Raw genomic sequence first — 15486 nt, forward strand, 5'->3', positions numbered from 1 at the left:
AAATGAAGTATGTCTTAGTTTGTATAATGGAGGTATTTTTCCAAGTTAAAATTTTTGGTGATTGTAGGATATTTTAGAGTGTGATGTGATCTCTCAGATCATCCATTTCCATATCCCAATCTTCGCATGTGAAAAAAAACACATTAAGTGAATTTGCAAAAGTCATGTTGCTAGTTAATGCAGAGCCAGGACAAGAATCCAAGACTTTTGCTCCCAATTCAGTTGATGTTCTTTCCACTAATATCATACTACCTTTGTGGTAGTAAGATTTTCTTTTGGATTTTTAAGATGCAAATCTAAATTGATTCAGTTTGTTAAAATATGCAGCCTTGGTTTTATTTATTTATCTGTATTTGTTTTTTCAGGAAATGCAGTGTGGTATAGAGGGTAGAAAACTGACCTCAAATCCAGGAAGACCTGAGTTCAGTTCCTTCCTCTTAACAGCATATTAATTCTTTGACCATAGGGAAATCATTTAAATCCTCAATGCTTTGGAGCAACTCTATAAACCATAAGTTGCAGAGAAGATGCAAACCCTCCCATCACCCCCGAAGTCAGATGTTCGGTCCTTATTTCCTATCCTTGTCCAGTAAAATGTGTTTTCTCTTTATTAAAGATTCCTGACAAAAGATAAAATTTAAAGTTAAAACATCCACCTGTTGATAGTGCTATGTAAAAGAAGACACAAGAATGTTCTAAAATGTAAAATTAATACTGTTGAAATCAGGGCACGATTTTGATAAGTAACCAAAACAATTAGTGTTTTTACCATTCTTCTGGAATACCAATTTAGAATGTTCATTTTCTGAAGTTTATCTTTCACTGTGATGTATATGTAGTCTTGGGAGAATTTATTTTTAAGAGATGGGGATTTGGTCATTTATAAAGTAATATAAATATGTTCTATATGTATTAGGAATTTTTAATTCCAGAATATTGAGACAACAGGAATTCTTCTTTCCTACTGAAAGCCTTTAGAAAGTTTCAAAACGAATAAAGAATACTTCTGGGGGCATTTTTAAAGAATTCAAAATGCACATTAATCAAAGGGTGTCACTATGGGTCTCATCATAGTGTGATCCATTTGGGAGTTACACATTTTCCTTTGCAAAAAAAAAATTAAAATTATAAGACACAATTTTTTTTTATTTCAGTAGCCCATAGAACAGAATATCGTAAATTCAGTCATTGTTCTGAGTCTGTATTCCTGCCTTTGCTTCGCTGGTTATTAGAATTGTCTAATTTTAGTAAGTAGAAAATAGTGATTAAAATTATAGCTGCTCATTTAAGTAAGACAGAGCCATCAAGCTGTCTTGTCAGAAAAAGAAAGGAACAGTTGAAATTTAGGGAGTAAACAAAGAAGTGGTTTGATTATAATCTTGATGGCTTAATTTTTTTCTTTAAGAGGATAGGTCATTTATAAAATAACACAACTATGTGGGCAAACTGCATTTCAGAAATTGCAGTGTTTTCTAATGATTCCAAGTTTTGGTTTACACTAGTATTTTTCTGATGACAACATGAAAAACAACCAAAGAATTGATTCTGCAGGTCATCCAAAGGGCAATGGAGAGATGCATAGAGAGCATGAGTAGTTTATAACATATTAAGAAAATTGTTCAGCAAAGTGGTATAAAATACAGTATCCAAAAATATATATGACCAGAAAAGAAGATGGACTTGTCCCAATAGATAACTCTGTTCCATTGGCATCCATGAAATGTAAAGGGATCTAGACAGTGACCTTCAATAGTTTGTGTTTACCTCCCTGTGAAGTACTTATAAAACTCAGGAACAGGATTGAAACAGGATGAAAGTCATGGTTGTGTTGCATCCTCAACCCAACCCTGGTGGAGGTAATACACATTTATCAGAATCTATCATGGCACTATCAAAAGATGCTAAAAATAGTGAAAGGAAATTTTTTAAACTTTCTAGGTTTGTAGGTGATTTTAGGTTTTTATTCTTTCAGTGTTCCTGGTTTAACCACTTTCTCCTCAAAACCTTTGAATTGCCTTCTTTTACCAGAGATAAGCATAAGACTAGATAGAGTTCGATTAGAAGCTATTGATGGAAATGGCATGTTGTTGCCTACATTTTTGGTCCAAGTCTTCTACATTGTCTGTCTGCCACTAATAGTATCAGAGAATCACAGAATGTGATAGCTGAATGAAGCTTTAGAAGTCGTCTAGTCCAATTTGCCTGTTTTGTAGACAAGGTTTCTTGGAACTAGAAAATCATGTGACTTGCTTAAGAAGCAATAACTAGGAAATGGCAAAATTGGGACTTTAACTTGGGTCTTCTGACTTTAAATTCAAGACACTTTTTACTAAATTTAGATTTTGACATTGAGCAAATTACTTTCACAGGATCATAGAATTAGATCTAGCAGAGTTCTACAGGTCACTTGTTACTGCCCTATCATTTTAGAAATAAATAAACTGAGGCCAAAGAAGCCAATTAACTTGTTCAAGGTCACTCACCTGATAGGTGGGAGTGACAAGATTTGAATTCAAGTCCTTCCATGTTAAAGTACTCTTTTCACTGTGTCATGTTTTCTCTTACTTTTACCTTTCTTAGCCTTAGTTTTCATATAAAATTATGTAATTTCATATATAAAATTTATACAGTATATATGTTTTATATATGTATATATTATATGTGTATATATCTATATACCCTTTTCATCTATAAAATGAGAGGGTTAGATTAGATCATAGGATTAAAGATTTAGAACTGAAGGGGGACCTTAAAGGCAATTCACTCCATCCTCCTCATTTTATGTATAAAGAATCTGAGTTCAAGTGATCTGCCCAAATAACAAGAATGGGTTGCATTTATGTAGTGTTTCGATTTCCAGATTCCTTGTAGCTCCATGGTTCTCTAATTAATTTTGGGATTGAGCATTAGGGTTAGAAGAGGAGTTTGATGTTAGAAATGTAAATTCTTTCAAATTATATTAAAAAACTGAACCCTTAAAAATGTAATGTAAAAACATTTCAAATAGGCTTTTATTAACTATAGTTGTTGTTGATGTTTTTCTCTATATCAGTATTACATTGAAACCTGATATTGTGCTTTGGGTCACCTTTTTGGTTTAACTCTACTGAGGTTCTTTAGTAGTTTATGAAGGCCCTAGAAAAGTAACCAAATTCTGTAGATAGTTGCTAGTGATATATAAATGTTCCAGTATTTTTCTAATCATTTTGTCAATGAACAGAATGAATATTAACTGTAAAACTGGAAGGAAAAAAAAAACATTTACATGTGTTCGGTTGTATTGTTTTTTTACTTCATTCTGTTGTAGTTTCTGGTACATTTTATAGAGTAAATTGCTATGACATAAGTACACGTGATTTTTTTTTTAAAAAACTAAGTTAATAAATACACAGTACCATATGTAAAAAAATTAAGTTAGTACCTTTTTTCCCAGAGATTGTAATGAGCTTTTGATCCAAATTTGTGACAAGTACTATATACACAGTTCTGTCATCAATTACCACATCTGTTAAGAGAGAGGTCTTAATAAACTATGACTAAAAAAAAAAAAATTAAAACCAGAGGAGCCAATTGTGCTGGTAATAAAATTTTTCCAAAAACAAGAAAAGATTTCAATTATATAGATCCATTCCATATCATTTTTTACTTAATGTGGTAGCACATGTTGCATAAAATTACATTTTAACTATGTTTAGCTCTGCTTTAATAAGGTACTAAATATTTTTTAAATTTGTGATATTTTTAAATAATTTAAGAAGAGTAATTCTTTTAATGTTATAGAATCTGTAAGAAGGGGAGGGATTTAATAGGTATCTATTTTAAAGACTATTTATTGATGTTTTATTTACAGCATTACATTTAAGGTAATGCATTGTTTAGAAATTCTGTTATTCTGTTTTATGATAGATTACAAATAGAAGGATAATAGCATTTACATAGGACTTTAAGGTTTGCGAAATGCATTTATGTAATTGAAAAATCAAAATTTCACAATTTAGTAAGTTGTAATGTTAAGTTGAAAGCTGAGATTCCTGGAACATTCTTCTTGTGATTATAGTGCTGAGTTAAAATTACTTAAAGCGAACTTAAAAAAAAAAAGTCTAGGCCTGAATACAACCTAATAATAGATCTTTTGTTGAGTATGAAAATAAAATGCATTTTGTTGGCTTTTGAATTAAACAAAGCCTTTCCTGTTGAGCTTTTTCCTATGTGCAGTTTTGAAAAAAAAAGTTATATAACACTGCAAATTTTATATTTACAAAAGGAAAAAGTTCAATCTGTTTTCCTTGTTTCTCTAATTGAAAATGTTATTTGGAGTTGATCGTTTCAAGCGACTAATATCCTCCAGATTTTAGATGACCATGAACTGTTGTAGATAAGACTCTAAGGGGATAAAGTATCATGAATTTTTATATGTGTGTAATAACATTTTTGCCTTGTACAGTCCTATAGAGATGAATTTATTAGTTTTTTCAATATAGGGTCACTTGAGCAAGTCATCTTGCCTCTATAAGCTTCGGTTTCCTTCTTTGTAAAAGGATAGGTAAATAGGTAGATAATCTCTTTAGGTCCCTTCTAGCTTTTAACATTATGTTTCTGTATTTTGATGAAGCTATTGTAAACCACCTTTGTGTTCTTATATCATTAAATTACATCGTCCTACTAATCAACTTCGTGTTTAATGACATGGTGGTTTTTTAGATAATATTGTTAAGATTCAGATTTAAATATGCCATTCTTATATCGAGTATGTACAGTAAGCTGGAATGAATCTCATCCTCAGAAACATTCTATGCTTTAGAACTGCAGAATCAGTATGTAGTAAGAGGCTCTTACCTACTGTTTAGAATATATAAACATATATATTTCCTGCTTTATCAACCTTGTGGAAATTTTCTATACTATTTCAATTTAAATGTTACAGGATGGGGCCACTGAGGTTAAATATCCTTAAATAATGAAATTAGTTTTGAAATTGTTACTAAAATTAGTGTTCTATTTATTTTAAAGATATTTGATTTTATAAATAATCAGACAAAAAAAGACTTAAGCTTCCTTACAGCCAGATTTGTATGGTTTTTAAACCCTTATAGTAACAAAAGTTTTAATTAGGCATTATATTCAGCTGATGTTTATTTAGTTCTTTAATGATATCTTCCTTTACTTTGTAATTCTCTAATTATCAAAATATATTAAGTAAGTACATACTTCATAAGGTCTATATTGTTAAAAGTTTTCATAGTGTATGTGGGGAGTGGGCATCAAGTCTCATTTTCAAAGGGGAAGAAATTTAACCTCATTTTGTCACCTTTGTACCTCAGCTACCTGTCTACTACTGTTTTGACAAGATTTTTTTATCTTATTGGAATATATTCAGTAATTGCAGAAAACCGTGAATAGACTAATAGAGGCCATGATCTGTACTTGGAAAGAGTACCAAGGTACCTGAATGTACCTGAATGAATGAATACATGCATGCATTAATATGTATACATACAGGATCATAGATTTGATAAGAGATCCATCAAAGTATGCTGGAGGGACTCTTTTTTTCTACAGGTTCTTGGTGTGAGGACAGAACTGTAACTAGATGGCAGTTGCTGATAATTCAAAAAAAAAAACTTGTCTAGATGTTTAAGCTCACTGTAAATTGTAAGGCAACACAAAGAAATATAACAGGAGGCTTTTTTTTTTGGTAAGGCAATTGGGGTTGTGACTTACATAGGGTCACACAGCTAGTAAGTGTTAAGTGTCTGAGGCCGGATTTGAACCCAGATCCTCTTGACTCCATGGCTCATGCTGTATCCACTGTGCCACGTAGCTTCCCCAGAGACCTTTTTTTAATAATACTTTTTTTTTTTTACAAATATTTTTATTTACTGCTAGAAGGTATAATTCTTCATGATGCACAATTAACTTAATCCCTGATAACTCAAGTCCCAATAAACTTTTAGTGGACAGTAAGGGTAGGGTTACCGTTTCCATACTTTACCTAGAATACATGTATGTCTTGTCTAGTTTCTAACTGGGAAGTCCCAGAAAAGGAGATTAGGGACAAAATAAGGGGGTTGCCCCTGTAACATTTTTTCCTAGGCAGCTAGGTGGCACAGTGGCTAGAGCACTGGCCCTGAGTCAGGAAAACCTGAGGTCAATTCCAGCCTCAGACACTTACTAGCCATGTGACCCTGGGCAAATCATGTAGCCGTTATCTGCCTCGGTTTTCTCAACTGTAAAATAAGGATGATAATAAAAACAGGTATCTCCCAGGGTTGTAAGATAATGCTTGTAGAACACTTAACATGGTGATTGGCACATAGCATATACGTAGTGTTTCTTCTCTTCCCTAGGGGTGCTTCTACTTAACAGAAGTTCTACTTTTAAAGAGAGATATTGTCATGGGATTCTATATTTAATATTTATTTTTGTCATTGAATACAATTGTTTATATGTTCAGTTATTTTTATTTCATGGCTTATGACACTAGGAACTATTATTCTCCTTTGTAGTTATTAACTAGACAATTGTTTAATTATTAAATTGGATTGTCAGGGATTCCAGCAAATAAAAGATGAGCTTTGTTTCATCTCTTTTAAAATATAACAACAACTTTGACAGATGGATTTGTGATTTCATTCTCTCAAGTTACTTTCTGTAGCACTAGGCAACCCATCCATGAATGTTATTGGACTAATTTTTAGTTAAATTAGCTTGTGTCCTGTTGCTGTCAACATCTATTCTCACTATTTGCCTTAGAATGTTCTGACTCCTAATGACTTGAATCTCTTCCATAGGTTCAAAGTACAGAGGGAGAAGCTCCACATGTTTCAGCCACTTGCCAGCTGGGTCTTACCAAATTAAAAAGAGGTAATCAGACATTATAGCTATTTGTTCCTTGGAGCTACTGCCAAAGTGATGTCAACTATTTGGAAATGGAATTTTATCTGATTGTCAGCATCAGGAATACATGTACAAAAATATAAGATGAAAATCAAGAACTAATGTGTACATGTTGCATTATACTTCAGAAGATAATCTTTGTTGTAGTAATGAAATTCTTAAGCTCCTTCCCTTTTCTTTTACATGTCATACTCATTTCTGTGTTCTGATTAGGTGTTATATTTTACCACCATGGAAAGGTAGGGATCAAAGCAGTAAAGCTATTAACTGCCATCTGCATTTTTGGAACTTGAAAATGTGATGGTATTATGCACTTCTAATTTGTTAAAATGTAAAGTAGGGCTCCTTGTTTTGAAAATATGGAGCCTTACCTAACACACAACCAGTAGTTAATTAACTTGGTTAAAATCTCTTCAGACCACTGTTATGAGGTGACTGGCACTGTAGCTCTTCTCCCATCCCTATTTATAAATCATTAGCTAGTTATAAAGTACCTTTGATTTTGGGGCCTCTTGCATTTGCTTTTTAAAATGTAGCTAAAGTAAACTTGCCAGCTCTTTTTAAACCTCAAAAGACAGTGATACTTGAGAAAAGGAAGTGGCTAATAAAGAGGTAGGAATCTCTTTTTGAAACCTTTATACATAATTTATAGCCAGTTTTCACTATTTTGAGATTTATGCAGACCTTTGAATATAGCTACTGTCCCATCTCTCTACCTCTTCTCTGCTAAAGTTTTTATGGTTCATCAAGAACTTAAGTATACTTACATAATAAGAATTTTCTTTTTTGTATATTTAGAATTACTTTTCATTTAAGCTGGTTCTACCTGAAGAATATAAATCAACATAAGGCTCATTCGTAATGCTTATATTTAAAAGGATTTCTGGCTTGTATCAGAGACAAGTATTTTAATATAATGTTGAGCCTTAAGGTTTAGTATTCAATAGAAAATCTAGATCAGCTTTAACTTTTGAAAGTGGTATTTTATATAACTCAAAATAAAATTTACACACAATAATATTAGTATCAAAATAATTTCTGTAACAATATCTGAATTAAAGATTTTCATAAGCATTTTTTTTTGGTAGATCAGCTATTGCGTACTGCAAGTCAGCATTCTGATAGCAGTGGTTTTGCTGAAGATTCATCTACAGATTGCCTTTCACTTAATCACCTTCAGGTAAGATGTTTATAATGCAGTGATTATCATGATACACTTTTTCATTCTAAACAATATGCCACTACACTTTTTTTTCTGTTTGGGGCTTGGTCCCTATCCAGTAACTTTTCTTATTGCAATTTAACATTGAGGCCGTAATTCCTTCTTGGCATTTAGATGTCTGCATACTGACTCTAGGTTTTCATTTTTCAAAAACTCCTATTTTGGTAATTATTTAAACTCTGTCTGAATTTTATAAGTCCTTCATTTTTGTTTTGGGACTTCTAGAAAGCCAAGATTATTTCAGTAGTTTATCTTCTACCATTTCAGTTATATATTTTGTTTTGTGTTTCTTATCCTAATTGTGTTTTTTGAATATTGATAGTGTTTTGTTTTTTAATGGATCATTTCAGGCCCTCAACAACACTCATTAGTCACTATGTTTGTGTGCTAAATATTGTACTACTTTCTATGATAGGAGACTTGAAATTTTCACAAAAAGATAGTACCTTTTCTCATGGAACTAATTGTTTGGTTAGGAGTACATAGTATGTATATGTATACATTAAAAAAACTTAAACATCTTCAAAACAGTTGGTGAGTGAAAATTAATTTAGTGATAACAGTAAAATAAACTTGGAGGATATACAGATCAATAGAAAAGGGGAAGCATTAAAGAGAATGATCAGGGATGGAATGAGTCAGGAAAACCTTCCTTTGCTAAGTTTTGATCCATGTATTTGTAGGGAGGGCTATTGACAGAGAGAAAGTAAATAGAAAAATGGAATGAATGGTCAGAAACATACAGGTGGCATGTGTATAAAAGATGGAAAACAGGACCGTTTAATTGGAATTGTAAAGAATAGGTGTTGTGAATTAACCTGACTATTCTTAGCAATACTGAGATCCAGACAGTTTTGAAGGACTTCAGTGAAAATGCTATCTACCTCCAGAGAAAGGACTGATGGAGTCTGAGTATGGATCAAAGCATGCTATTCTTTATTTTTTTCCACTTTTTTTGAGGGGGGATGTCTGTGTTTTCTTTTACAGCATTACTAGTATGGAAATATGCTTTGCATGACTGCACATAAATAACCTATATCAAAATGCTTGCTGTCTTAGGTAGGGAGGAACAATGGGAGGGAGGGAAACAATTAGAACTCAAAATTTAAAAAAAAATTAATGTTAAAAATGGTTTTACATGAAATTGGAAAAAAATAAAAGATTTTTAAAAATCAAGTTAATGGGTGCTAAGTTAAGAACTCCTTTGAAGCACTACTTAATTTTACCTTTTTACTCTCTAGAGATTCCCAGCCAAAAGTGATTATCTCCCGTACCTCAGAAATTATCAAAACACTACCTAGATCTCTTCTTAAATTTTACAGTATTTTACTTTGTATCATGCTTATTTGTTTCATGTTGTATCCTCTCACCCCCAACCAAATGATGAGTTCCTTGAGGATACAGACTATATGTGATTTTTCAATTTTGTATCTCTCACTTCTTGTGCAGTCTCTTATGGCTGTGCTACAGAACAGCAGGAACTGGATGGAGTCCAAAGAGCTGAATTTTAATCCTTGGTCTGTCAGGATTAGTAGTTATGTAATCTCTCTGAGTATATATTTTTTTCCAATTTAGGGTTCTTCCTTTCCATATATCCCTAACCTTTAACTTTCTTTTCAATTCATCTTGTACAGTTATGTCTCACCCACTATTTTCTATTATGCTTTTCTAGGTTAAAAAAAAATCTACAGTAACTAATGTTTAAAGTAACAAAACTCTATTCTGCTATCTCTTCTTCATAACTCTCCAGCATTTTCTGTACCATCCCATCTTGTATTTTGTCACTCTTACTCCTAATTAATTCACAGTACAAATTCTCCACCATTCTAGCTGAGCAGAGTTTTATGCATGCCCACCTATGTGCTTCTGACCATTCCATTTTTCCATCTACCTCCTGGGGTATTTTGATTATGTACTTAAAGTATATATTCATCTGTAAAATGCAGATAATTCATTTATTCATCACTTTTTCTCTTTTTTCTAAAGCTGTTGTTAGGATCAAATAAAATTATAAATGGAAAACATTTTATAAATCATAAAATGCCAACTGTTATTATATTTGTCAACTACTTTCTCTGTACCAGATACTATGGTAGGCCTCAGGGATACAAATCCAAAAAACAAAACAGTCCATATTCTCAAACTGCCCATATTCTGATGGGAATAAACATACAAGGTATCCCAAAAGTCTTAGAGCAGTTTTATGCTTTAATGATGCAGTTTAAACCTGCATTAAGACCTTTAGGAACACTGTGTGTGTGTGTGTGTGTGTGTGTGTGTGTGTGTGTGTGTGTGTGTGTGTGTGTGTGTGTGTGTGAGAGTGTGAGTGTGACATAAGTATGTCAAATACAAAGAAAAATACAGTATAGTTTGTTTTGGGTATGTTGAATGATGAATCAAAGAATGATAATTGAAGACTGGAAATGTCCAGTTGGCAGTACATGAAACTCAGAAGAAAGACTAGGACTATATATACAGATCTGTGAATCCTCTGCATAGAAATCTTGCATATATATTGTAAAGTGACTTTTGCTTTTTTAAAATCTTTTTTTCATATTGGAATCTCATTCCTAGTAATGAATTTTATTAATCTCTTTAATATTGAAATTCTTTTTTTCCTTTTTTAAAGTTGCTATTCTGAGTCGATTCAAACACTAGTATAATTACATAATTTCTCAGAACATAGTGCTTCTGCATTTTGATTAACTGTTACTTCATTATATATTGCAAAATCTTTATAACTTTAATTTTAGGTTTTAAACATTCAAATGAAATAAAAGAGCAAGATAGTTGCTGCTCTCACATTCTAACAGTGGGAGACAATACATACAGAAGGGTTCAGTTATACCTCAAGTGAAAGTCTCAGGGGTCCTTTCTTCCACTGTCAAATTGTGATTGTGTAATTTATTAAAACTATTGCTAAAAGTTGCCTTGGAGATCATCCAGTTGACTTTCACAGTTTAGAGTTGAGGAAACTAAGGATTAAGAGTTAGAGGGACTTTTCATGATTGGTAAAGTCAACATTTGACCTCAGGTCTTATGACTTCAAATCCAGTGTTCTTGCTACTATATCACATTGCCCTGTTTTCTAATAAAAAACTAATAGTAATAAGTAATTACTAATTAGTAAAACTAATAGTTTTCTAATAGTAATGTCTATATAAAAATCCCCTATCAGTCAGCAGTTGTGTTTTGTATTCCTTAGCATCTACTCTCCTCATATTCCCTTCCCAGGTTCATGAACCTCTGCAAGCTATGGGAAGCAGTGCTGATAGCTGTGACAGTGAGACAACAGTTACATCACTTGGTGAAGACCTTATAACACCACCTGCAAAAGACCAGCCTTACTTTAATGATTCTGAGGAAGAATCTCTCATACATCTCCAAGAAGGAAAAGAGAAGACAGCAACAATTGTTGAAAAGAGACAGATAGATAATCAGAACCTCCTGATATGTGAGAATGTACAGAGTAAAGGAAGTGAACAGGTTGCCCCTGATCAAGGGGGTCCTGTTACTGAAAGTGAAGATGATTTACCTCCAAGAGAGACACTTGCCTTACTTCGGGCCCCAAGTGCTGAAAGTGATATAGATAAAAGTAATGACTATGAATTTACCCAGTATACAACACACCACATTCTTAAATCATTGGCTTCTATTGAGAGCAAATGTGATCATGTGAGCTCTGAAAAAACTACTGGCTCTCCTTCTTCAATTGATAGAGTTAATGTGGCTTTACAAAGGGCTCAAATGAAAGTCTGTAATCTCTCTGATCCCAGAGTAGGGCGTAGCCTGATAAAATCCAAAGATTTGTTAAAACAGAAGTACCTATTCGCAAAGTCTGGGTATCCCCTAAGAAGATCTCAGTCTTTACCTACCACTTTGCTGAATCCTGTAACAGTTGTGTCTTCTGTAAATGTCCGATTGTCTCCAGGAAAAGAGACTAGGTGTAGTCCACCTTCCTTCACCTTTAAATATACACCTGAAGAGGAACAAGAATTAGAAAATGAGGCAGTTGAACAAGATAGCCATTCTCTAGTTAAATCTACACTCTTCATCTCTCCATCTGTGAAAAAAGAAACTTCGCAGAGTGAGAGCAACAAGTTGATGGAAGAATCAGATCATAGTAGGACTTGTAACCGTTTACGTATCCCAGCCCCAATCTCACAGTCCACCTGTTCACTTCATTCTGTCCACTCTGACTGGCAAGAAAGGCCTCTGTGTGAACATATGAGAACACTTAGTACTCACAGTGTTCCAAACATGTCAGGTGCCTCCTGTTGTGCCATAGGTCCTCCTTTGGGATGCCCATACTCGCACAGACCTAGTAATTATTCTCATCGTTCGTGCTCTGTGAATCCTCCTTCTGCTATCGAAATGCAGTTGCGGAGAGTACTACATGATATCAGAAATTCACTGCAGAATCTTTCTCAGGTAAAGAAAAAAGTTGGTTTTAAATTTGAATTTTGAAAAATTTGTTGTCTTAGGTCTTATTTTTATTTACCAAATAACATTTACAAAATATTGAAAATGCATAGCATATACTCAGCTGTACAGTAGTATATTGATAATTCAACAAATGTTTTGTACTACATGCCAGACACTGTGCTGAAAAAAAAAAGAAAGAGCCAGTGGCCTCAAGGATCTCACTTTCTTTTGGGGGAAAATAAAATTTGCACAGACAAATGCAAACTAATTTCAGGGAAGAGCACTAGTGGCTACTTGGGGGATCAGGAAAGGCTTCTTGTACAAGGTGTCACTTGAGCTATGCTTTGAGGGAATTATGAGTTCTAAGAGACTTGGGTAGAAGAAGACAGCCTGAACAAAGGCAGAGATCCAGACCGGTTGTATAGGAAGACCACAGATTATTGGAATGTAGGGTGGATGAGGGAGGGTAACGTGAAATCAGTCCAGATAGATATCTGGAGCTAGATTGTGAAGGACTTTAAGTGTCAAACAGAAGAGTTCATATGTTATAATAGAAGCAGTAGGAAACCATTGAAGTGTCATAATCAGAGGAGGGACGTGGTCATATCTGTGCTTTGTGTAGAACTTGGATTAGATAAGGGGGTGAGACTGGAGGCAGTTGTGATATTTCAGGCAACAGGTGATGTGGGATAATAGGAGACTAAAAGAATGGATAGCCACTGTCTCAAAATGCCATTTGTTTTTCTCTTCTGTGATAAGAATATTGTATTGCCAAACTCAAGAGTTGTGAATAATGTTATGAGCTTTGTAATTAGCTAAATGGTATGCAGATGGAAACCATGATTAACATCCATAGTTTTTTTTTTCTTTTCTCTTTTTTTTTTTCAAGGGGGGAAGGCAGGGCAATTGGGCTTAAGTGACTTGCCCAAGGTCACACAGCTAGTAAGTGTGGCAAGTGTCTGAGGCTGTATTTGAACTCAGGTCCTCCTGCCTCCAAGGCTGGTGCTCTACTCACTGCGCCACCTAGCAGCCCCTTATAGTTGTTTTTTTTTTTTTTCCTGTGATTTTGAGTGAGTTACATGTTTGGAAGATTTGGTTTTGTTATTAAATTGACCAACTCTTAGCACCTGTTTAAAAATTTAATTTTAAATTAATTTAAAATTTTATTTGCTATACCAAAGCAAAATAAGAATAAGGTAAATGCTATAAATCTCAAACTTTTGCCTTTGTGTAGTATCCAGTGATGAGAGGACATGATCTTGCTGCTGCCACCCCATATTCTACTCAGAGATCATCTATTCTACCTCTTTATGAAGTGAGTTTATGACTTTAAATTGTTCAGAGTTCTTAAAAATATGTATATTTTACACAGTTTGGAAGTGAAATGTAAGCCAGAATATTACAGCAAAACAGTTTTATTTCAGAATACTTTTCAGGAATTACAAGTAATGAGGCGAAGCCTGAATTTGTTCAGAACACAAATGATGGATTTGGAACTGGCGATGTTACGTCAACAAACCATGGTTTACCATCATATGACTGAAGAAGAGAGGTAAAAAAGACCATGTTATCCTCTTTCATTCATTTAATTAGACTTTTAGTTGTAAAAATAATTGCCAAAATGATGTACGCCGTTGGCTTATTTTGCTTAGCAAGCTATATTTTATTTCCCGGGTGAGATGGAGAATGGAAAGAGACTAAACATCTATGTCTTTTATATTAGGTGTCTTTTTGTTTCATTTTGTTACATATAAACTTGAGGTTTTATTGAGAAAGTGAAGAATGCATTTAGGTTTTCCTAACCACCATTCCTTGTGGAACTTAGAATTTTTAGAATGCACTGTTAGCTCTTCTAGTTGTTGTCTATGTACTGTTTTCATAATGCTGAAACCTACCTTTCATTCACACTTTTCCATATAATTAAAAATGTTAGATATGAAGTTGATCAGCTTCAGAGTTTGAGGAATTCAGTCAGAATGGAACTTCAGGAATTAGAGCTGCAGCTGGAAGAACGTTTACTGGGCCTGGAAGAGCAGCTTCGTACTTTGCATGTCGCTTCACCTTACCATTCTCCAACGCTCATGGTGTGTATAACAAAGCGATCTGTTGTATGTCTCCAAAGGAGTTTTTTTCTTTTTCTTGTATGGGAGGGTTTCTTCACATATTTCTGAGTAAATAATGAATTAAATTTTAATAATTTCTTTTGATAACAGAAGAAACCTGCATCATTCTTAAATGATATATGCTGTAGTTCTTATTACAGTGTAGGAAGTAAGACAATCTCAAAGGTTAGTTGATGTAAAAGCTTCATTTGTTCTATTTTTTAAAAAATATTTATGTTTAACATTATTTTCTTTTTAAAATTTTGAGTTCCAAATTCTCTTCCTCCCTCCCATCACTCCCCTATCCACTGAGAAGGCAAGCAGTATATCAGTTATACATATGAAATCATGCAGAGCATATTTCCATATTATCCATATCACACACAAAAATTCTGAGAAAAATGAAGAAAATTATACTTCAGTTTGCATCAAAGTTCATCAGTTCTCTTTCTGGAGGTAAATAGTATTTTTCATCATGAATCCTTTGAAATTGTCTTGGATTATTGTATTGATCACAGGAGCCAAGCTTTTTACAGCTGATCATCCTTACAACTGTGCACAATGATCTCCTAGCTCTTACTTCACTTTACATTAATTCATTTTTTCTGAAGCTACCCCCCCACTCCCATAATTTCTTATACCATAGTAGAACTCCATCATAATCATATGCCACAACTTGTTCAGTTATTCCCCAATTGATGAGCATGCCCTCAATTTCCAATTTTTCCCATCACAAAAAGAGCTATATTTTTGTATATATGTGCCCTTTTTCTTTAATATCTTTGGGGTTCAGACCTAGTAGTGATATTGTTGGGTCAAAGGGCATGGACAGTTTTATTT

General features: G+C 33.5%; 1 protein-coding gene across 3 annotated transcripts in view; it reads left to right on the forward strand.

Moving 5' to 3' along the window:
• Positions 1-15486, forward strand: part of ITPRID2 (ITPR interacting domain containing 2) — a 45194-nt gene that overhangs the window by 16174 nt on the left and 13534 nt on the right. For all 3 annotated transcript variants that reach the window (XM_036744441.1, XM_036744444.1, XM_036744443.1), the window contains exons 9-14: positions 6792-6864; positions 7986-8077; positions 11354-12550; positions 13779-13859; positions 13969-14096; positions 14478-14628. In XM_036744441.1, coding sequence (XP_036600336.1) covers positions 6792-6864; positions 7986-8077; positions 11354-12550; positions 13779-13859; positions 13969-14096; positions 14478-14628 — 1722 coding nt within the window. The remainder of the gene's footprint in view (positions 1-6791; positions 6865-7985; positions 8078-11353; positions 12551-13778; positions 13860-13968; positions 14097-14477; positions 14629-15486) is intronic.

The sequence above is a fragment of the Trichosurus vulpecula genome, chromosome 2 (assembly GCF_011100635.1).
Source record: "Trichosurus vulpecula isolate mTriVul1 chromosome 2, mTriVul1.pri, whole genome shotgun sequence".
Classification (NCBI taxonomy): Eukaryota; Metazoa; Chordata; class Mammalia; order Diprotodontia; family Phalangeridae; genus Trichosurus; species Trichosurus vulpecula.